This window comes from Pseudorca crassidens, chromosome 20 (assembly GCF_039906515.1).
Source record: "Pseudorca crassidens isolate mPseCra1 chromosome 20, mPseCra1.hap1, whole genome shotgun sequence".
NCBI classification, from domain to species: Eukaryota; Metazoa; Chordata; class Mammalia; order Artiodactyla; family Delphinidae; genus Pseudorca; species Pseudorca crassidens.
The window spans coordinates 11,480,386-11,504,116 of NC_090315.1; the positions used below are offsets into that span (position 1 = coordinate 11,480,386).

The following is a 23,731-nucleotide window of genomic DNA, read 5'->3' on the forward strand; positions in this document are numbered from 1 at the left end:
CAGGAGTTCTGATTACCAAGGAGCCTCCGGTCCAATGCCCAGACGTGGGTGGGACCTCCACCTGGGCCACAGCTGAACCCACCAAGCTCCTTCCTCAGCTGGCCTTGTCTGGCGGGCACTGGGGTTTGGGAGCCCTGCACCAACCACACGGACGACACGGAGGCCAGGTGAAGAGAATTAAATAATGTGTGATTTTATTCCATTAGAGATAAAACCAGCAGCATCACAGCTTGAGCCCTCGCCCCACCCCCTCATCCCTCTGCCCCACCAAGCTTCTGCCTAATGTCGGTAATGGGGGCTTCGGGATCTGGACCTTGAGCGCCTGGAGAGAGAGAGGGGAGAGAGAGGCCCCGTGAGGGCTGGGCAGCAAGCAGGGAGCCCTGCTGTGTAGGCACGTGCACACATACACTGACATGCTTGGGACCACTGGGGCTTCAGTGATGGGGAATTCAGCTGCAGAGAGGGATGTTCCCGAGGGGTGAGGCCAGGCCCTATGACTGGAGGGGATTGGAGGGGGCTGCGTCGGGATGGAGCAATCAGGGCTGGGACCTCGTTCCAAAGGGCAACTGTGATTTCCCAGGGAGCTGGGCCAGCCTGCTTATTACCTTCGGGAAGAGCTGTATTCTCGACCTGGAAAGAAAGGATGGGTGAAAACAAAGTAAGTGCCCAGGACCAGGAGTGGGCTCCAGGGCTGGGCTTCCAGTGTCTCCAGCTAAGGCAGCGCCGGCGCTTCCAGCGTGTCCGCTGCTGGACGCTACCTGTGCCCCTTGGCCCACACCCACGCGCTAAGAATGAGCTTTTCTTCCAATTCCTGTAAGTCCCTTGTGACTAAAGCAATCACCGTGTGTTGTGTGTGTGACTTAAAAGTTTTAATTTATAGAAGGCTGATGTGGAAAAAAATGTACCATGGTTTTTTTGTTTTTGTTTTTTGGGGTTTTTTTGCGGTATGCGGGCCTCTCACTGTTGTAGTCTCTCCCGTTGCGGAGCACAGGCTCCAGACGCGCAGGCTCAGCGGCCATGGCTCAAGGGCCCAGCCACTCCGCGGCATGTGGGATCTTCCCGGACCGGGGCACGAACCCGTGTCCCCTACATCGGCAGGCAGACTCTCAACCACTGCGCCACCAGGGAAGCCCTACCATGTTTTTTTTGTAACCCAGTTTGACATCTCTTCTTTTTTTTTTAATGCCACAGAGCCTCCAGCCCGGCTCTCCAGACCAAGCGACCACGCGGACACTCACTGTAACGAGGGGAGGGCGAGCGGCTCTGCCGGCTGTACTGGCGTTCCCATTCTTCTCTCTCCTTCTCTCGGCGTTCCCGTTCCCTGCACGGGGAAGGGGAGGCAAACCAGGGGAAGGGGTGGGCATTCGGCTGGCGATAACACTGAACTGAACTCGATGGCTGGCTGGGTCCCTGTCAGGGCAGGTGCTGCCGACAACCTAGTCCAGGTGGAAGAATAAGCCAAGGGGGCATGTCCTGCTCCTCTCCTCACTTGGAAATGAGGGCACTGAACTCGGAGAGGGGATACTTACTGGCTGGCAGAGCCAGCATCTGAATCCCAGTCTGCCTGGCGATGAAAGGCTTGCTGAAGGGCTGGAGAGTTCGATAATTTCCTGTCACACTCAGGGCACAGCCTCAGAACAAAGGGACTTACATGCTAAGTGCTTAACTGGTCTTTGTCAGAAGGACCAGGATTTGCAACCCCAAGGGCTACATTTACTGGGTGCCTTCGTGCCTGGCTCTGATCTCATGGAATCCTCTCCACCAGCCTAAGAGCTGGGACAACTATTCCATCCGCATTCGGTAGATAAGCAAACTTAGGCTTATCTATAGGCCGAAGGCTCAGACAGGCGGAAGGCGCACAGCTGGTGGGTAGCAGAGGCAGGATCAGAACCCAGGTCCGACTGACTACAACGCTGAGTCCCTAGGCACTCTGCTCCTCCACCCCCGATGGGAGCACATGGCAGCCCTGGAAGCCCAGCACATGATGTGCCTGTAATGAACAACTAACAGCAGCAGCTCCAACCATCAAGCCTCCCCACGTGCCAGGAACCACACACCAGGTGCCTTAACGGGAGAACCCCATGGAGGTGGCTGCCTTATCACATCTATCTCATACAGTGAGTCCTGGCGTAGAGAGCTTAAAGTGCTTGTCCAAGGACCCACAGCAAGCGCAGGGTAGAACCAGAAACAACAGGTGACCCGACCCTGCGACTGACCAACTCTCCTCTTTGCTAACACCAAGCGCTACGGCCTCCAGTTCTGCCCATGGGTACTGGGTGGGCTGAGGCTTTACGGACACTAACCCCTGAGTTACCCTGTGCAGTTGGCACCAAGGTCTGTTCAGACTCTGGGCCAGTGCCCACCCCAGGGCCACACAGTCAGAGAGGCGGAGCTGGGAATGAACCCTGAGCCTGCCTGACCCAGGCTCTGAGCCACTCAGCTCTGCAGGGGAAGAGTCAAGGTGAGAACTGGAGCAGAATGGGAGAGGGGAGAGGCCCTGGCTCCCAGCGCGGGGCTGGCTTGCATTCAGCCGTTCTGTTCGGCAAACGTTTATCGAACACCAGTGTTCTAGGGGCAAAGCACACAGCAGGAACCCAGCAGCCACACCCGACTTCTTAATGGCGACACGAACAAGAATGAGTGAAGGACACAGACAGTGCACACTGGGATGCCAGGTGCAGATTAGTGCTATGAAGAAAAGCAGAGTGGGGCTGGAGGATGTCGTGTTTTGGGGTGCTACTCCACAAAGGATGGTCAGGAAGGACCCCTGAGTTCAGCAAGGGAGGGAAGTGGGTGGGTATCTTGGGAACAGCAGGAAAGGTAACCCAAGCTGGAGGCTGGCGGAGCTGGGAGGAGGTCACAGTGGCCGAAGTAAGCTGGGGATGGGAAGGAGACTGGGGGACAACATGAAGGCCAGGCGAGGGCTTTGATTATTTTCATCCACCCAGAGGGATCGGCCAGGGCTCTGGATCGGAGCAGGTGGTGGGGAACACAGGGCAACCCAGAGGCAGGTAGGAGGGAAGGGGTCTTACTTCATACGGATCTTGCGGGCCATGGCTCGAAGCTCGTCTTCCCGCTCCTACGGCAGAGATGGCAGGATGGCAGGATGGCAGCGAGGGCGGGGCCGGGCCGGCACCCTGTGTGAGCCCTATGCCCTCACCCCAACCCGTACCTGGCGCTCATGCTCCTGCTGGATCATCTTCTCCTGAGCCGCCTTCTTATCCGCCTTGACTGTGGGGAGGGAGAGACACAGTGATGAGGGGTGCCCTCAAGCCCCGCCCCCAAGATGTGGAAGCTGAGCTCAGAGAGGCCAACCAGACTGCCAAGGCCCTAAACGTGGCCGCGGGGCAGGTGCACACCCACTCCTCCCCAAAGGGCCTCCTATCTGGCAAAGGGCAGGGCCTCCCCACGGCCAGGCCAGGAGGAGGAGGGGCAGGGGAGCCCTGGAGGGGCAGGTGGCGGGACATACACTGCCTGTTCAGTGCCTTCTGCATCCTCAGCTTCAGCTTCTCCTGTGGCGTCAGCTTGGGCTGGGGAGGGGGAGAAGAGGCAGGAGACCGGGTGGGTGTCCCGGAGCTTCCACAACCCACCTCATCCAAGAGCCTGGGACTTGCGGGGGCATGTGTGGAGGACGGGCAGGCTGTGGAGACTGGCCACGAGGGTCTGGGAGCCCCAGTGGACAGTTGAGGAGGGAAGGGAGGCACAGATCTCAATCCCCGGGGCTGGATCTCCCGGCCCACCCGGGCCCCCCTGCAGGCCCACCGGGCCCAGCTCTCGGGCACTGCTGCTGGCGGGAATTACACGGGCGAGTTCCAAATTCTTACTGACTTTGGCAGCTCCTGTCTCTTTACCAGCGGCAGGTTCGGTCCTGGGAGGAAAGAAAACCAGCTGCCACCTTCGACCTCACGCGCCCTCAGCACTGCCCTCAGAGCAGACAGCCAAGGTCATGGGCCCCTAACACCCCCCAGGGAGAAACCAGGTCCCTCCCGGACCCTGCAGGACAGGGCCATGTCCCCCTCTGACCCCCGACCCAAGGCAAGGGCGTGACTCCTCAGAGCCCCTAAGGGCAGAGCTGTGGCCCCCTCAGACCTCCCAGGACAGGACCAAGTTCCTTCAAAAAGAGCACAGTGGAGTCACCTGCTCACCCGAGCTCACAATCCCCTTCCCCCAGCCCTGCCCCACTCACTTTTTCAGCTTCTCGCCCACAGCAGGGGACGCTGCCGGCCTGCCCAGCTTCTCCCTTGGGGGCGACGGCGAGTGACTGCGGCTGCGGCTGCGGCTGCGGCTGCGGCTCTGGCTGGGGCTGCGGCTCTGGCTGGGGCTGCGGCTGCGAGTCAGGCTGCGACTTCGGGACGGGCTGAGGGACCAGCTGCTGCGGCTGCGGCTACTGCTGTGGTGCCGGGGCCCCCGGCCGCCCCGCCTGTACCGGTCCCCTGAGCGGGAGCGGCTCCTGGGGGTGCGGTGAGGCAGGAGAGAGGCCGTGAGGCTCCAGGGACCCCAGGTGCGCAATGCCCCACCCAGGCACTGAATCTACGAGCCTCCTCCGAGGCCCTGGGGTCCTTGTGTCTCCACTCCTCTCCCGCTACTTTCCTCAGAAATCCTCCCTGGCCTCCCTCAGTCTCTAAACAGAGACCGCCCTCTAGATACACCGGCCCTAAGACGGCTCTTCACTTCTCACTAGACACCCATTCACCCACTTCTCTGAGAGGTGACTTCTGGGGGGGCAGAACTTGGCTGGCGGCCCCCCCTTGTATGCTCACGGCCTCCTCACCTTGCCAGGTCCAGGGTCTCGCCACTAGTGGGGATGACCCCCCCGCCCCCGTGCAAGACTGCAGCACAGACCCACAGGATCCAGTCTGGGGACGTGCAAGCCCCACCCTCTCTCTGCTCAGGACCCTCAGGCTGGCCTCAGAGATGTGACCAGGGTCCCCCTCCGACCCCAGTCTTTCTCCTGACACTGCCCTGTGTCAGGCTCCAGGGAACGACCCAGAAGCCAAACCAACGCCACACACTGATTCTGGTGGGACTGTCCTGGGTTTTTACAAAATTCAAATTTGTTGGCAATATTGAGAAAACAAGAGCTGTCCTTTAAAAATCCAACCCAACTTCTCTTGAAAAACCAGAAGACTGAGCAACACCATGCCTGCCACTGAGTGGCCAACGAGCCCAGCAGATGGGACGTATGCTCCCGGTTCACCGGGGCCCACGCGGCCCCTCTATTTTACCTGCTAGACCTTGTAGGTAGCTGATGTTGAGATCCACACAACAATAACACGGGTAATGATGCTGATGACAATAAAAGCACTCACCGAGTGCCAGGCCCTGTACTAAACACTTACATAGAATTCACTTGTCACAACTTCACGACCCAATAAAGGGGACACCGTGACTGTATCTCTTTTTACAGATGCAGAAACAGGCCCCAAGAGTTCACTAGCAGGGCCAGAATCCATACCCAGCCAGGGGCTCCGCAGTCCATGCTCTCATCCACCAGGTCCCCTCCGGGAATAGGACCGGAGGGATGCTCCCGTCCCTAGGTCACTTTCCTCCTGTCCCATGTGCAGCGCTTGTCTCACGCCCCGCCTTCTCTCAAAGGGCTGCCTTGACTCTCCGGCCCCTGCCCACGGAGTGCCCCAGTCCTAAGGGTCGCCAGCTGCAAACACCTGGGGACTTCCCGTGACAAGCACAGCTCAGTCTCCCTCCCCACTGCATCCCTGAGAAGGGAGGCTGTGCTCCAGCCCCGGCACCACACCTGGAGTGAGCACATTCCCCCCTGCACCAATCCCAGGTCTCCCCTCCCAGAGCCTGGTCTCGCTGAAACGGGGCCCACGCCCAGCCCAGTCCCCACAACCCAGCCCCACGCACCTGCTTCTGCGCCGGGGCCCGTAACCGCCACGCCGGGCAGGCGAACGGGAGTAGCGGTGTCCATCTCGAGAGCCCCCACCTGAGTGCCGCCGGCCACGGCTGCGGGATCTCGAGTAGCGCCGAGAGCGGGAGCGGGAGCGTGACCAGGACCGGGAACGGGAGCGTGCGTGGCGGCCAGAGCGGTAGGAGCCCCCGCCGCGGCGGGAGCGGGAGCTGGAGCTGGAACGGGAGCGGGAACTGGAGGTCCTCGAGGCGGAAGAGGAGGAGGAGGTGGTGGAGGAGCGGCGGCTGCAGGTGGGGCACGGAGGGCGGGTCAGCGCCGGCCCGGGCCGTGGCCCACCGCCGTCCCGAGTCCCCCCCACGGCGGCCGGGGTGTAGGGCAGGCAGCGTGAGCGTTACCGACCGGGCGCTGGCATTACGTCCCGGTGCGGGGCCGCCTGGCTGGGGGGGCGCGGGAGGCTTCCCTGTGGCGGCCCCTGACGCAGCTGCTGCAGCTGCGGCTGCGGCTGCCTCCTCATCGCTGCCCCCAAAACTGGTGATGAACGTGATCTTCTCCTCTCGGCCTGGGGTCGGGGAGCGGGAGCGGGAGCGGGATTCGGAGCTGGATTCCGAGGGCGACCTACAGAGCAGGAAGCAGGGGGCTCGAACGCCAGGCTCCTGGAGCCTGCCCACTGGCTAACAGAAGCCACCACAGAGCAACAGAAATCAGAACAGCAGAGCCCCGAGCAACGGCAGCCACCGGCGCAACGAGCAGAGCCAATGGGCAGAAAGACACCAGCTGTGCAAGGATCGGATTCCTGACCACGGAAACCTTCTCAGAACAACCAGGAAAAGGAGGAACAGCAAACTGTACTATTAAAAAGGGATGAGCACATCTGTAATGTAACAGGAAAAGATTTCCTCAACATAGATGTCAGGTCAGGTGGAAAGCAAGTTCTAAAGCATTAACTGTGATTTAATTCCATTTTTGTGAAAAAAAAGTATACCTTATCCCTAATGGCGCCCACGGATTGAGCACTTACTGTGCCAGACTTTTCATCAAAAGGTGCACCTGCCTCATCTCACCTATCCTCCCAGGAGCCCCGAGGGGGCCCTCCCACACCATTCTGCAAAGGGAACTGGGGTCAGACCGAGGTCTGTCAAAGCCTCTGTCCCAACCACTCCCACAACCAGGAGACACACGCGTATGCAACCAGGCCCTTCTGTGCCTGTTATTTCTCACTGCTTATTTCCGGGAGTTCAGATTAAAGGGACTTGACTTCTAAGTCTTGCCTTCCTGCCACGTCTGGTCATTTTCCACACAAGACTACGTTACAGCTAAATGAGAACAAATTTTTAAGGTTCACGTTTAAAGGAAAAAGAAATCAGGAAAGCAGGCTAACACTCTAGGAAACAAAGAATGATTCAGACTCCCAGAACACATTCTCCAGTCTGTGATCTCAGGGCAGCCTACAGGGTGGGCCCCCTGGCCCTCCTCACCACCCCTGCCCTCCATGAGGAGGACTGCTGGGCCTTGCGAACTCACCGCTTATAGGGGTCATAGGTGGGGCTGTCTCGGCGGGCGTAGCTATGAAGAGAAGAACGGGATGGGACAGGTGGGGGGGTTTGGGATTAGTGTGCACAGAAGTAAGGCCAACCCCCAACCTGGGCGCCCAAGGCCACACGCTGGGCACAGTGATGAGGGGGCTGCTGGCCAGGTTACGGGCCCTGATCCCTCCTCCTACTCACCTCACATCTGTCCGAAGCCTGAACCTCAGCCCTGACCCACAATGTGCCAGACCCACCCTGACCCTGAGCAACAAGGACTTCAGCAGCCTCCGACCTGGCTGGCCTCCGGACCCTAGACTAGAAGCGACACTCCTCCCACTCCAAGTCCCTGGCTCTACTGGGTCCTGGCTTCCTACTGATGATGATGTTGAAACTAGAAGAGCTAACACGTCTTAGAGGCACACTATGCGCCAGGCACCAAGTGCTTTACTCAGTGAACTCAATCGCTCTTCCTAACAACTCTCTGACGTGGGTACTGTGATTCTTCACACTTCACAGCTGAGGAGAAACAGGCCCAGAGAGGTGAAGTCACTTGCCCAGGGCCACACAGCTCATAAACGAAAAGAGCCAGGATTCCAACCCAGGCCATGTGGCCCTGAGTCCAAGCTTTTATGCACTACACTGACCTGCATCTCTACAATTCTTTAAGGAATATTTTCCAGACCGCACATCAAACCCTGAACCCACAACAGGTCCCTTAAGCTTCACAGCAACCCTCAATGACTCCCATTAAACACACGAGATGTGTCAAAGAGCATGGGTTTGCCTGGAGCCCCAGGCTGGGCTTTCCACATCAGACTGCCGCATCCAAACCTGCCCGAGACCTCGCTGTGGGCACTGGCATAGCCCCTCTCCTGGGAGGTGATGGTGCCCCTTTTCCAAAAAGGAAACTGCAGCTCAAGAGAGAAAGTCACCTGCCCAAACTCTGACCGTGAGGAAGCGGCCAAGCAGCAGAACCAGGTCAGAGTCCAGGGCCAGGCCCGTGCCCCTTGACTCTGCTCTCAACCCTTCCAGCCACCCCATGCCACCTCGCCACTGGCTCTCAGGGAGCACGGCAAGCGTCCCGAGTCCAGCAGGGTGAGGGGAATGGCTGGCAGGGCAGGTGTCCACACGCCCCTCACAGCCACGCCTACTCCAAACTTTCCCTACTCACTGCCCTACTAGGAGGGAATTGCCTGCAAGTGGCGAGCTTGCCCCCAAGGTCTTCCTGAGCCCCGGCTCCTCCCCCAGAGCCCTGAAAGACTGGTGCTGGCAGGGTGGGGGCATGGGGCAGAACCCGTCCTACCTGGGTGGGCTGATCTTGCGGCCCCTTAGCCGCTTCTCCCGGAACTCCCTCCGCTGGCGCCGGGAGCGACGGCCCTGGAGCAGGGTGGGTACGAGGCTGGTGAGGGTGTGCCGTCCATGAGGCACACACCTGCCCTACCACCCCGGCCCAGCCCTCACCGAGTACATGGCCTTCTCCTCCTCAAGGGCCTTGGCATGTTTGATGGCCTCTGCCTCCTCCTTGTCTTTCCGGAGCATCCTACAGAGGGGCACGAGGGGCACGATGGAGGAGGGGCCAGGCCACAGGCAGTGTCACTGCAGGAAGTGAGAAACCCCAAGCCATCCTGGGGGTCTCGCATTCATTTTGCGCTATTATTGAGCACCCACTGCATGCCAGGTGCTATTTCAGGTATTAGGGATTACTGAAAACAAACAAAAATCCCCACCCCCTTGGGCTACCATTCTGGGGAGAAGAGACACAATGGCCAAGGTCACATAACATGGTATGTTAGACGGTGAAAGCCTCGATGGGAAAGTAAATCTCAGAAGAGGGAAGGAAGTCCAGGGAACTGGTAGAGGCTGCTGCAGCCTTCAACAGGGAGGTTGGGGAAGCCACCCAGAGAAAAGTGACAGCTGATGAGAAACCTGGGACAGTGAGCTGAGCAGGTGCCGACAGAGCCAACGGCACACTGAGCGGCCCCGAGGTCAGGTGGGGCCTCAGGCACCGAAGGGGTAAAGAGGCCATGGAGGCCGGCAGGGGTGCAGTATGTGGGCAGAAGACCAGACAGGTGAGACTCTGCGGCCGTGGTGAGGAGGCTGACTGCGCCTGAGGGAGGTGGGAGTCATGGAGGGTTCTGGGCAGAGGACGCTGTGTTCAGACTCCAGCTCTACCCTGTCAGATGGGACCGGTCTATGTGACCCACACAGGTATGGCACAGGGCAGAGGTTCAACCAGCAACTGCGAGTGAATGATCCGGGGAGCGAAGCCTCTCCACTGGAGGGCGCTGTCCACCAGGCCCAGGAACCCGGGAGTTTCCAGGAGTCCGGTGGCCTCAGGTCACACAGCTGGGGGCAGCCTCCGCTTCGACAAGGCTAAAGCCAGTCACAAGTACCCACCCCACGAGCTCAGGAGCCTCTGTGTGTGATGCCCTGGCGCAGGGCCAGGCACACAACTGCTCGGGAAGAGGGGTAACAACATATGCCAGGTCCACAGGACGTGGAGAGGCGTCAGCCCGCCGGCCTCACCTGACGAAGTCGCCATCGGCCATGCCATAGGTCGTGGCTTGTTTGTTGAGATCTGCCACCTGCTCCTGGTTCAGTTCGTCCACGTCCACCTCCACGTCTACACCAAAAGAAAGGCTGTCAGGGACCAAAGCCGAGCGAGAAGGGGAGAAGGGGCAGTGCCCCGGGAGTTGGGGGCGGGGGTGCCCACCAGACCGCAGGCCTCTGCAGGGAGGGAACGAGTCAGCTCATCTTGGCATCCCCAGGCTGGCGCAGGGCTTGGCCAGAGGCAAGCACAACAAACGGTGGGTGGGGGCCGGGAGGGGTGTGTGATGTGGAGGAAGTAAACGGGGGAGTGAACGGGGGACGGACAGAGGGCGGCTGAAGATCTAGGTGGGCGGGAGGCAGGGGGTTCGGGTCACAGGCATTCAGAAGCCAGATGCTGGATGACTCAGTGGAAGGGGGACGGACACTTCACATATGTCTGAGTAAGTCTGAATAAACAGTGGGTGGGCTGAGTGAGAAAGGGTGAGAGGTGGAGGGAAGACAGGCATTTAGGTGGAGGTGGGTGGCAGCATGGGGGATGAGGCTCTATAACTGGAGGAACACTTGTTTTCCAGAAGAGAGAGAAAGAGAAGGGGAGGGAGAGACAGAGAGGCTGACACAAGCAAGGAGGACAGACTCAGAACCTAGGTGGGGACAATATCATAGAGGCAGAATCCTAGAAACGAGGAAGGAGAGAGACACAGAAAGGGAGGCTGGACCAGGAGGACACGAGTGAGAAGGGAGGACAGCAGCGCCCTGGAGCAGGGGCGGGACAGGCGGGGCTCCTAAGCACGGGGGCACCCCACAGAGGGGGCGGGACGAGACACGAAAACAACGCCCAGGGACTGTGGGGGGGGAGGGCAGAGAGGGGACCCCACCGATGTCGGGGATGACCTCATCTTCGTCCGAGTTGCTCTCCTCCTCGGCCGGTGACTCCTCCTCCTCCGGCTTCTCTGCCACCTTCTCCACCTCAGCCACCGTGCTGTCCTCATAGGTGTAGCCAATGGAAGCCTTCTTCTCCGCCAGCCTGGGACAGGGGAGCCATGAGCCAGGGAGGTGCGGGGCGGGGGCGCAGACTATGGGCAGGATGCAGCCCAGGCCAAGCCTCGAGGGCCCGCACACCGCACGCCGCCCTCCCAAGTTCCAGGGCAGCTCGGCACCCTTGCCTGCAGACCCTCACTCACGCTCGCCCTCAGCCTAGAACCCTCTGTGGCCACCTCCCACCGGCTCTTCCCTCCTCCTCCAGCTCCAATGCACCATCCTCCAGAAAGTCCTCCCTCAGGCGGGGTCCAGCCCCATCGTCAGATCCCCAGCCCCACTGCTACTGGATCTGTCTCCCCCGGCCCCAGACTGTGAGTCCTGCAAGGGCAGGCCCGCGTTATCCTGGGTAACAGCACGGCCCAGCTTGGTCCAGAGCGGCGTAGGGGCCTAGTGCACGCCTGCTGCTGAATTCAGTCAACACTCCCTGACGCTGTCCCAGCGCCAGCCTCGTCCTGAACGGGGGGGTGGGGGTGGGGGGGTGTCAGGGATAAGGATGAGAGTCATCAGGAAGCTCCCGCCACACCGTGAGAACTCTTCAGAGGGAGGGAAGCAGCAAGCACTAGGATCGCAGTGGGGGAGCTGCGCAGCAGCAGGTGGTAAGGAGGCAGGGCTCCAGGACCGCTGGGGAACAAGTGGAGCAGCGGCTGTCCTGGCGAAGGGGGGCCATTCCTCAAGGGACACAGCCTGGAGAGGTCCCTCTCCAGAGCGACATCAGCCGCTGCTGACCACAAGCTTACTTCACGGCAGCAGAGGACAAACACTTCACAAGCTCCGTCTCCTGCAGCCCTGGAAAGTCCAGGCAGGGGGCACTGCCGCCAGCCCCCTCACAGGGGAGCCCGCCAAGGCTCAGAGGGAAGTCCTCACCGGCAGGTTTCAAACCCAGGCCTGTCCAGCCCGGGGCCTGCTCTAACTCCCTGCCCTAACTCACCTCCTACCATCCCATGGGTTGCAAACGCAGTGTAGAGGTTTGTCAGCAGACCCTTCCTGTCCAGCTGCTGCTTCCTCCTCTAAACATTGATCAATCGAGCGCCTACCCTGTGCCAACCACCAGCCCCGGCTCTGGGGAGCCCAAGGTGGACAGGATGGACGAGGCTGTGCCCTGTGGGGCTCACAGTCTGCCTGCCTCCCTCAAGCCCACGGTGCCCCAGACCCCGGCTCACTTCTTCTTCTCATCCTCACTGGGTCTCTGGAGGCCTCCGTACAACTCGTCAATGTAGATCTGGTACAGGCACTGCTCCTCTGAGACTGGGGCAAGGCAAGAGGCACGTGGGTCAGGGGATGCTGGGGACACTGGGAATTCAGGGGGGACACAAGAACGGGGGGGGTAGGAGGACAGGTGTGACCCAAGCACAGCCAGGGTCAGAGTCACGGATTCCCAGATAATCACACCGTGTGTGTTGAGGACACAGCACCTGCAGGAGGGCCCTGGTGACACCACTGACTCGCCATGCAACCCTGATCAAGGAAATGAGCCACTCTGTGCCTCAGTTTCCTTTTCTGTAAAATGGGATCACTGGCAGAACGAGCGCGTTGTATTTTGGCGCTGCTACTGTTACCACTGTTAGGAAGGTCTTCAGCTGGACCCTTCAGAACGACAAAGCTATCCTGAGCACTGGACGTCAGTCACCTGGACCCCACGGGCCCCTCCACTCTGTGCCTCTGTGGGCCAGTTTAAATTAAGCGCGGTTAATCTGGGCTCTCGTTCATCCACAACACGCAACTCAAGGAGCTCAGCAATGTACTGGGGCCTCCCCGGGTCTTCCTGCAGTGAGACATGCCCGAATCCCAGTGGGACCCTGGCCTTGCCTTGGTGGGCCTCAGTTCTTCTATCTGTAAAGCGAGGTGCGTGGGCCGGGCGGGCCCAGGCGGGCCACGGTACAGCCCTCCCCGCAGCCTCCGCGGTTCTGCTGGTAGGTCCACAAAGCCCCGCTGACCTGCCTCACGTGAGCTCCAGCCAGCCAGCCAGCCCTCCCTGTCCCCCAAGGCCACCCGCCCCCTTCCCCCACAGGGCTGTCCTCCTGGCCCGGAGTCCAGCGGCCTCTCCTCACTGGGGAAATCTTGCCCACCCTTCCCTGAGCCAGCCTAAGACAGCACACATCTGTCGTGACGGCGCCTTAGCTGTGACTACCACCTGCTTTCGTGATTACACAGCTCCCCCACTAGACCCCTGCTCCCAGAAGAGTGCCTGACGCACCACAGGTGCTCAGGAACTGCGGGAATGAACGAATGAATAGAGTCAGAACTGAGGGAAACCCTGGCTCCATCACCAAGAATCTATGTAGCCTGGGGGGGAAGGCAAAAACAACAACGGCATCAATGATGACGCATTCCCCCTGATTCTAAGGCCTCAGTGATTGCCGAAATTTGATAATCTCTGATTTTAGAGATGCTAAAACACCTATTTTAGAAACAAATATGGGGACAGTGAACCCACTGGGAGGGCTGACTGCCAGGCGCGGTGCGGGGCCTTATGCACTCCTCACCGAGCCCTCACAACCACCCCAAGGGACAGAATTCACCTTTATCACCCTTCCCCAGGAGGAGACCGACACTGGCCAGGCTAAGGGACAAGTGTGTGGCCCTTAATTTCACAGGGAGATCCTGGGAGTGTGTGTGGGGGTATCTCAAAGTCCTTCTCAGGAGGCGAGCTGAAGTTCAGAGCTGTCCAGCAGGAGGCAGCAGTGGTTAAGGGCAGGGTGAGAACCCCAACTCCTTGGACATGGTGTCCCCCCACCCAACCACTGAGCCTCGATATCCTCATCTGTAAAATGGGGGCATCATCCCTACCTTGCTGGGAGGTTATGCAGATGTACTGAGGTAACAGAGACAAAAAACTCTAAGTTTGTCAGGGTCTGAACCGCCACAAGCCCAGAGAGGGGAAAAGTCTCTAAACCTGTTTTCTCATTTGTGAAGTGTTAACGGTGATGGCTTGGGAAAAGAACACTGGACATATATGAACGCTTGGCAAACTGCCAAACTGTCTAAATATTCATTTAAAACAAGGAGAAATTTCCTTTCCAGAGCTAACATTCTGACCCATGCAGGCGGGGGAAATACACAGAGGAAAATAATGTATTCTTGCTATTTTCACCAATTTTTTAGGAAAAAACGCCACAGAGTTAGAGGGCATGGGATGTGGTAGGACCATCTAGTTCACCAGACATCTCCTGTACCAATTCCAGAGACAGAGGGCCCCAAGAGAGAAAGGGATGCGAACAGAGCGGGTCCATGACAGAGCTGGGACCAAAACCCAAGGCCCCTTAGTAGAAAGGCCTGGGATAACTTTTCTTGCCAACCTTGTCGAGGTCTTCCAGTCTCCAGGGACACCCTCCGCCCCTCCCGCCAAAAAACCCCACTCCCCTGCCGCCCCAGGTCACTTACTGCCAGCAAAGTCGTTCTGTACCAGGCCTCGGTAGCGCTCGTAGTTACATTTCCGCTCGTCCGACTCCTGTTCTGGGGAGCTTTGGGGGAGGCCAAGGTCTTGAGACCACAGGGAGAGGGTAGACCCCCATCCCAAGCCAGCAGGAAGGGGGATGAGGGGCCTGGCTCAGTCTGACGGGCGGGGGGGCCTCCCCACGTGCACACCTCCTTCCTTCCCAGGATGGTGACAGGCAGGCCAGGGCTCAGGAAAGAAGAGGTGCTGCTGGGTAGGACTCCCTGCCTGGCAACCCCTGGGGGAGGCAGCTTACATGGTGGTGAGCAGAGGTGGGGTGTAGTCAGGGATGTGGTCCAGGTGGGCACGGACATCGAAGCGGTCAATCATGTTGTTGGTGTCCCCCTGCCAGGGCATCCTGAAGTGGGGAGCAGGGGAGCAAGGAGCCTAGGGTCCCCATTGCCCAGGACACAAAGTACCTGCTCCCTGCCACCTCACGCTTGGGAGTCTGGCCCCCAAGCCCTCTGATCCCCATGCCAGCCCCACCCTCACCCCCCACCACGCAGTCCCTTATGCCACCAACCCCCCCACCAAACCTACATTCAGGCTCCTGACAAGAATAGGGCCCTGGGGAAACTGGGGACCTGTTTTTCAGAACCAAGCAAGAGTGGAGAACTCGAACCACGTCCTAGGAGCCACCTTTATAAGCCCAGTCACCCCAAAACACCCCCTCTGGCAACCTACTCTCTGCTGCATCTGGGCCTCTGGCCCCGGCCCCACTCATTCTCCTCTAAGTCCTCCTCCAACCACTACACCACGGGGCCTTTATCCCAACCGCTGCCGTACAGCCTTAGCTAGTGACCTTCACCTTCCCATGCAGGCCAAAGCTTCCCTCTCTCAGACTCCGAAGGTCTGTGTCCTACCCCAGGTCCCTTTGGCCCTCCAACCCTCAGTCACAGACACTACCCTACCCCCAGACCCAGTCTTACATGTTAACGGGGCTCTCGGCGGCCAGGGCAACTGCAGAGTCCAGGTGCACCTTGCAAGCTCGACCATGCACCTGCAGGAACTGGGCTGGGTCCTTCTTCTGCAGGGAAGGACAAGATGGAGGTCACCACCCAACGGAGTCCCAAACCCTGCCACTCCCACACAACCAAGTTAGCAGCAGGCTCACCTCTGACGCCAAGAGGCCCTACTTCAGAGGTAAAAGAACCTACACAAGGCTGGCAGCACTAACGGGGGCCACCTAACCCCTGGAGACAGGGGAAGGGTTTCCTCTCGAGGTGGTAGCAAGAGGCTCTGAGCTCTGGCCCCACCTTCTACACAGCCAGTACCAAGACCCACCTCCCTAAAATACTTCCCCCAACTCTTCACCCCACCCCCACCCCAAGGCCACTCATTCAGAGGCAGGTGTGAGCACTTTGGCCAGGACCAGCCTCTAAGACACCAGGACTGCATAAGCTCATGAAAGGACAATCAATGTCACTATTCACCAGAGACACAGCAATCAGAACTACAAGACACCACCTCACACTAAGATGGCTAAAGTTGAAAGGACAGATGATAGCAAGTAATATTGACAAGAGTATGCAGAAACAAGGTTCTTCAAAAGGTTAGACAAAGAACTGCCGTATGACACCCGGCAATTCCACTCCTAGGTATATACCTGAAAAAACTAAAAACAGAGACTCAAATACTTGTACACAAAAGTTCACAGCAGCACTATGCACAATAGCCAAACCCTGGAAACAACCCAAATGTCCATCAACGCAAGACAGATAAACAAAACATGGCATATCCAGACAATGCAATATTGTTTGGAAGTAAAAAGGAATGGAGTACTGATCTACACTACCACACGGATGAGCCCTGAAAACATTACACTAAGCGAAACAAGTCAGTCACAAAAGGCCACACATTGTATGATTCCATTTATGTGAAATGTGCACAACAGGCGAATCCAGAGACAGAACGTAGACTGGTGGCTGCCCAGAGCTGCGGGGCGCGGGGAACCGACTGCTAATGGGTATGGGGCTTCTTTTGGGGCTTATGAAAATTTTCTAAAATTACATTGTGGAAATGCTTGCACAACCCTGTGAATATACTGAAAACCACTGAATTGTACAGTATGTGAATTATATCTCAATAAAGCTGTTTTAAAGAACAAAGGTACCTAGATGGAGAATGGCCCCTGAGTCGCTCCCACCACCTGATGTTACACCTTACACTCACTTATCGCCTCAGGCCTGAGGCCTCCTGTGGGGAGTCACGATTCCAAGTCACCAGAACTGCGTCAGGAAAGGATAAAATCTAGCCGCAGCAGCTCCCACCACTGAGCTTCCCGAGAGCCGGGCCCTGGCGAGCTACAGCCCCTGCCACGTCAGAGGAACCCACAGGAGCCACGAGCCGGGCTGCTGGTGCTCCCCACTAAACCCTGGCCAAGCTCCCAGCACCACCGCCCCAGAGCCCAACCACTTCCCATCCCGCCTCCCCCCTCCCCCGCAGCACTGCCACCTTCCCCAACCACTCTGCGGCCTCCTGGCCTCCTCCCTGCTCCCTGCTACCACCCTTGCCCTCTGCAGCCCATTTTCCGCGAGGCAGCCGAGGGGTTCTGCTAAAACCTATTAGGCCACGTCCGCCTGCTCAGAGCCTCGCCGCTCCGCTCCAGCTTGGCCCTCTCTGACTTCTCTGCCCCGCCTCTGCTCCAGGCGGCTGGCCTCCAGACCACAGCACACATTCCCCATCTCCTTCTAGCCGCCTTCCTTGTCAGCTCTGCCTAACAGCTCCCCCGCAACCCGCCTGACTCTAGCTCCTTAACCGCACCGTCTGCTTCGGAGCACCGCCACTCACAGGTCACCTGTCTCCCACACTAGACCGCAGCTTCCACGACGCAGGACCTGTCTTGCTCACTGTTGTATCCCCAGCGCCTAGAGCAGGGACCGGCCCACGGCAGGCGCTCAGGAACACTGACGGAAGGAAAGAGAACAAACCCTCACCGACAGACGAGGAGGCCGAGCCCCTGCAGGAGAAAACCGTCAGCATCAAGCTCTGGAGCGCCTGCACTTCCCGCTCTGCCTCCACCTCCCGCCCCAACCGCCAGGCGAGCAGGAGCTGAGAAGGACGCTCCCCAGTGACCACAGCTGCTACGGGGCTACCACCTGTCCTGCGCTCACTAGGCGCCAGGCCGCTCTCCCTCTCCTCTCACATGTGAAGACGCTGAGGGTGGGGTACACCCGAGCCCAGGGAGTCCAGCGGGGTGGCGCTGCTGGAATCCAACTCCTCATCCCGCACCTCCCCTGCCTCCCTCAGTCCCTCACCTTGGGCCACACAGCGCCCTCGGCCCGTGACCGCCCCAGCCAGGTCTAAGGCCAAGAGCCCCTCGTGTTCTGAGGCTGCGCCAGGCCAAATGCCCAGCTCCCACAGCCAAGACTCACGTGGGACACTGTGTGCAGGATGGACTTCGGCCTGTAGCGTGAAGCCACTGGCAGTGCCAGCACCACAACAAGGAAAATAGCATTGGGCGGGGAGTAAAAACCTGGGTCCATGGACGGGCTCTGTTGGGAGCGTCTGGAAAAGTCAAGGAACCGTACTCAAAGCCAGGAGTTGGGGACTTTCCTGGTGGTCCAGTGGTTGGGATTCCATGCTCCCAATGCAGGGGGCCCAGGTTTGATCCCTGGTCGGGGAACTAGATCCTGCATGCATGCCACAACTAAGATCCCGTGTGCCACAACTAAAGAGCCGGTGCAGCCAAATAAATAAATATTAAAATAATAATAATAAAAATAAAAGCCAGGTGCTGAACTAAGTGCTTTATGTACATCTCAAACGTCTCAGTCTTGGGAGAAAGGTGCTACTCTTACCCCCATGTCCCATGAGGAAACTGGAGCTCAGAGTGGGGAGGCTCACTTGCTCCTGATCACACCAGCCATAAACAAAACTAGGATCTGAGCCTAAATGGTCCTGACTCCAAAATCCACTCTTTTTTTTTTTAAGTGAAAGGTACAATAGCGTTAATTATATGCACCTTGCTCTGCACCGGATCTCTAGAACTTTTCCAGCTTACAAAACCGAAACTCTATACCCAATGAACAACTACTCCCCTTTTCCCCTCCCGCAGCTCCTGGCAACAACCATTTTCTGTTTCTAAGGTTCTGTTCTGTTTCTACTGCTTCTAAGACCTCATACACATGGAATTTTGCAGTGTTTGTCTTTTTGTGACTGGCTCATTTCACTAGACATAATGTCCTCAAGGTGCCTCCACGCAGTAGCATGTGACAAGATTTCCTTTCTTTCTGAGGCTGAATAATATTCCACTGTATGTATGGACCACTTTTCTTTACCCATTCATCAGCTGATGGACATTTAGGTTGTTTCTACATCTTGGCTATGGTGAATCATACTCCAACGAACAGGTACAAATATTTCTTCAAGACCCAAAATCTATTCTTAACCAACGGATCGTTACATCTCCAGGATCAGAGGGGGTCACAGGAGTTCATGGAGTCAACTGTTAAGCAGGCACCGACGCCAGGTGCAGGCGTTGTGCTAGGGCCATGGCACTGACTGAGACAGCCAGCCTGGCCCTCAGGGCTCACAGTCCAGTGTGGGGGACAGACCCATCCCCCACAGTGACGACCTAGAGTGGGCAGTGCTGGGATAGGGGAGCCAGGTGATGCATCATTTAGCCTGGGCCCTCCTGGAGAAGGAGATGCCGGAGCTGAGATGTTTTATTTCCCACTTTCACATCAACAGGGAATTGTTTCTTTATCCAAACCGCTGATCAGAAGAAAGCTGACAAGGACAGGAGAAATGACAGAACTAGGGTCAGCTAGGGAGAGAGAGCAGGCACCATGGACAGATGAGCAGAGAAACCGGCTGCCTAGACACACCTGCCCGGCCCATCACAGCTGACCTCAGCTTCCTCAGTGCTCGCCTCAGCCGCCTCCCTAGGCCCAAGAGCAAGATGAGAGACCCGTGTGACAGCCCCATCCCCTCCTCAAAGCAGCTATCATCCACAGCTTGGTGGCCGTGATCTGAATGCTCATCACGTTCTCGTACGGGGACAATGGTTGCTTGTACAGGCCTGCACCACAAAGCACCCCACAGACACTGTTGTATTCTTGAAGCTCTTCCCTGTCACCCTGTCATCACCACTGTCCCAAGGGGGAAAACAAAGCTCAGGGAGCTCCCCAGCTACAAGAACAAGAGCACGGAGTCCCAGGCCTTCTAAGTGGCCCAATTCCAGCCTTTTTTCCTCCACACCATCCATCAACCTGGATGCTAGTCCAGCTCTACTTGGTAATAACAACAACCTCAGAACCAACAAGAGCCGGCATTTACTGAGCAAGTTACCCTGGGCAGGCCTGCCCTCAGTGGTCTCTGTGCCCAATCTCACTACACTCCAACAGCCCGGGAGAGAGGTGTCCTTGTCCCCACCATTTGTGGCAGACCATGAGTTGGCAACCAACATCCATTGCCCCTTCCTCGATAGTAATAAGACTCCTAACTGGCACTAGGCCACCCAGGATACAGTCTACGCCTCTTAACCTTCCTGACAGCTGTTTGTGACCATGGGGTTACTTGCCGGCCAGGGGGATATGAGTGGACATACCATGTGCAAACATCTGGAGACTTTCTTAACTGGCATGAGCCCCCTGGCCTCTTTTCCCTCCCTTCTTCTTCCCCGCTGGATGTAATGAACACATGATGGCTAGAGCTTGAGCAGCCCTCTTAGACCTTAAGACAACACTGGGAAGAGAAGCCATGCATGGCTGAACAACAAAACGGTCCCTGAGCAGAAACGGCCACCTCTGCGCTTTTATGTGAAAAGGAAATAAACTTCTATCTTGTCTAAGCCATTGATGCTTTAGGTCTCCGTTATTCACAGCCAAACGTGATTTTATAGGATACATCATTTCACATGCAGAAGAGGAAACCAGGCTCAGGGATACAGTCACTTGCCCGGGCCACATGGTATGTAAGTGGAATAGCTGGAATTGGAACCCAGAGCCCTGTGACTCCAAACTCTTAAGGACCTGGTATGGTTTGGTATTTTGCCTCCCGGCCGTGTCACCTTGAACAAGCTGCTGCACCTTTCTGAACTTCTATTTCTGCAGTAGAAAGCCCAGGTGAAGAGCTAAGAGAGGTCCAGGGTCAGAGAGTCTGGGTTAGAATGCCAGCTCTGCCCTCTTGCTATATGATCTAGGCCATGACTCTCTGAGCCTCAGTTTGCTCATCTGTGAAATGGAATCAATAAAAAGCAAACCACCTCCCAGGCTGGGGGTGACAATTTGATGAAGTGGAGACGCATCAAGTGCTCAGCACAGTGGATAACACATAAATGCTCAACAGAATTAGCCATTGTTATCAGCATCACCTTTAACACAGGGATCAATACCAATCTCTCAGGCCTGCTGAAAGGACTAGAAAGAATGTGCCAAAGTAGCAGGCACAGGGCCTGGCACACCACGAACCCTTAACAAATGGCAGCTATTCACTCCTGAGCACTGACTGTGTTCTTGGTCCACTGCTGGGGCCTCACCAATAAGCAACATAGACCCAACCCCTGCCCTTGTGGTCATGTTATAGTTATTCTGACACCACTGGAGAGGGGCTCTCTCTACAGCCCAGTGGTTCCCTCCCGGGTGACAGAAGGCAACTGAGGCGCTCTCAAAGATTCCTCTCCTAGGGTAACAGCAGCCTCTGTCTCATGGGTGACTGTGGGGATTCAAAGAAATCACGCATCTAAAGCTCTTTTCAGAGCCTGGTGCCTGCGAAGGACCAATTAAAATGGTAACTGCTATGCTTTATTCATCTGTTCTTTTAAACCACGTTGGGCTCAAGCTTGGAATGCAAACATGACCCAAATACACCTAGTCTCCAATGCTACAGAGCTGGATATGTGTGCTAAATTCCGCAAAGGGGAACGACAGGGAGCTATGACGGCTGAGTATGGAGGATGAGGAAAGACTCCCCTGAGGATTGAGATCTGACAGATGAGCAGCAGTTAATCGAGTAATAGGAAAAGCTCATGCAAAGGCCCTGTGGCTGGAGAGGGCTATATAATTTGGGGAAGTAAAATGGTAACTCTTTATACATCTTTTTTTTTTGTTAGAAAAAGTAGCCTAGATATTGAGGACGCCAGATGGCGTGAGCAAAGGAACAAGGCAGAAAGCAGAGTGACAAGAGTCTGGAGGGGGTGGTAAAAGGCAGAACATGTAGGGTCTTAAACGCTGGGTTGAGGAGCCCGGCACTAGGGAGTCACAGAGAAGTTCTGAGCAAGGGAGGGACAGGGTCAGCTTTGTGCTTTAGAAAGACCTCTCTGGCCCCTCCACCCTGGAGGGTGGATTAGAGGCGGCAGGACTGGAGGCCAGGAGACAAGGGAGGAGGCTGAGGCAGTGATGCGATGGTAAATGAAAACGTCTATAACAAATACCATCTAACAGGAGAACTGAACCTAGTACGCAAATGCCATTTCAAGCTGGGGTCTCAAGAGCAAGTAACAGTTAAATAGGTGAGAGGATGCATTACAGGTTCAATCCCTGTGGTGGCAGAGACGGAAAAAAGGCCAATGGAGCTACCTAAGGATAAAGCTGAGAGGCCAGACCACAAGGGCCTTTTAGATCACAAGATGCAGTGCACTCTTCTCTCCAAAAGCAACTGAAGCATCAAACAGGGGAGGGAAATGGTCAGACTTGACTTAGTGAATGATGACGGCACTCCTTCGGGGTGCCAAATTCAACCTCAAGAATGCTGAGCTCTTCTGGGCACTGTGAATACAGCAATAAGCAGGATAGACACCATTCGGAGGTGGCCAATCTTATGTCTGGACTGCTCTGAGTGTTACAAAGACTTTCCTCCTTCCTACTGACCCCAGCTCTGTACTGAGTCCACACCAAACAGCGCAGTATACTACAATAAACAGAATGCCTCAAGTTTTTACCAATGATTATGCTCAAAAAATGGACATTCTCTGGAGGAAACTGGGCTCTAACATTAGCGCATTTCCAAGCCCAAATCGTACCAGGAGGACCGGGCCCCACCCTCCAGCAGAGCTCCCAGCCCAGATTAAAGGTTACTCACGATCTTTTCATAGTACTCCCGCCGCCGCTCTGCCCTCTTTTTGTAGTCGACCATCATACCTCGAAGCTTCCGCTCATGCTTCCGAGCCTCGTGCCACATCGTGGTGAGGCCAAGCCTGGGGCCTCAACCTGAGGGATAAGGAGACGGGTGTCAGACGGGCTTTAAAAACCATATAGACAGACTCTATGTCATCTAACAAGTTGGTGACAGAGTTGATCCTGAAGAGCAGCTTCAGGGAGGGGAAGTGAGGCTATGGAACCCAGCTCCAGATGCTCAGGTGTATCCCAGGCAACTCTGATCCAGTACCCTGGGCATTCTGAAACCGCCCCCTCGGGTGATTCTGGAGTGAGCATCCCTGGGAAAGGGGTATCCTGTGTTCGAGGAGCCAGAATCAAGGATGAAAGGTTCGGGAATGGAAGGAGCGAGTGTTGGAAGCAAGGTCTGGAAACAGACCTGGAGCAGCTGGGGCTGGAGCTCAAGGGAGGGGAAAGAGCTGAAAGGGCTCCCACCAGGGGGCATCTGTGGGTGTGCCTATGGGTAGCAGGGGTCCGGAGATGAAGGCAAGTGGACGAAGAGGAGAAAGATTTTATGGGAACAGAGTAGTGGCTTGGCGGTAGGGGTCGAGGGCAGGTGAAGGGCGTGGACGGAAGACGTCGACCCTTGGGGGAGGAGGGGGAGCATGGGAGAGTGCTGTTAAGGAGACCAGAGCGCGGCTTAAGTCTAAAGACGGAATCTAAATTGGGGGCGGGAGGGTAGGGTAGAGACTGAGGGAAGCGGAACGGGCAGACAGGACGGGGTGGGTTGAGCTTCGGGGCGAGGCTGGAGGACAGAGGCAGAGCCCGAAGGTTTGGACAGGGCCGAACACCGGGTCTGGGCCTGAGGGTTCGGGTTAAGTTTTTTTGACAAGAGGAAGGGACCTGTGGCAAGCGGCGGGGTCCGACGCGGCGAGTTCGGCCCGACGGCGGGGTCAGGGCGCGGCCTCAGGCCCGGCAGGCCGAGGGGGTGCGGAGCGGTCGGCCCTCGAGGCCGGGGCCGAGCGAAGGCTCACAACAGACCGGGGAGGGGTCGAGGCAAGGACGAAGCTGGGCTGACGTCCGCCCGAAGCCAGGAGGTCACGGCCAGCAGCCTGCACTCGGCAGCTCGCCGCCGCCTCCCACTGCTGCGCTCGCGCGCGGCCCGCACCGGAAGCGGAAGTGGGAGGCTGAGTGAAGGGGGAGGGGCGGAGCCTCGCGGACGGTGCTTCCGCTCACGCGAGGGGCGGGGCCTATATTCGGGCGAGGAGGGAGGGGCGGG

The 23,731-nt window shown here is 57.4% G+C and overlaps 1 protein-coding gene across 3 annotated transcripts; it reads right to left on the reverse strand.

Moving 5' to 3' along the window:
- Window positions 1-168: 168 nt before the first annotated feature.
- CLASRP (CLK4 associating serine/arginine rich protein) lies at window positions 169-23,628 on the reverse strand. Of its 3 annotated transcripts, XM_067720713.1 has the most exons (21): window positions 23,356-23,628; window positions 22,439-22,566; window positions 15,346-15,443; window positions 14,673-14,774; window positions 14,365-14,444; window positions 12,144-12,228; window positions 10,821-10,969; window positions 9,922-10,018; window positions 8,857-8,935; window positions 8,699-8,772; window positions 7,391-7,432; window positions 6,269-6,484; window positions 5,866-6,153; window positions 4,187-4,450; window positions 3,829-3,868; window positions 3,470-3,530; window positions 3,173-3,231; window positions 3,033-3,079; window positions 1,239-1,321; window positions 606-630; window positions 169-322 (listed from the first exon to the last, which is right to left on the reverse strand). In XM_067720713.1, the coding sequence occupies exons 2-21, from the start codon at window positions 22,535-22,537 to the stop codon at window positions 280-282; spliced, it is 2,031 nt and encodes a 676-aa protein (XP_067576814.1). In that variant the 5' UTR covers window positions 22,538-22,566; window positions 23,356-23,628; the 3' UTR covers window positions 169-279. The 3 variants fall into 3 exon arrangements, 2 of the variants coding, with proteins under 2 accessions (XP_067576814.1, XP_067576815.1); XM_067720714.1 differs by lacking the exons at window positions 22,439-22,566; window positions 23,356-23,628 and adding an exon at window positions 17,207-17,319; XR_010939296.1 differs by lacking the exons at window positions 169-322; window positions 606-630 and having other exon boundaries at window positions 3,825-3,868.
- Window positions 23,629-23,731: the final 103 nt, after the last annotated feature.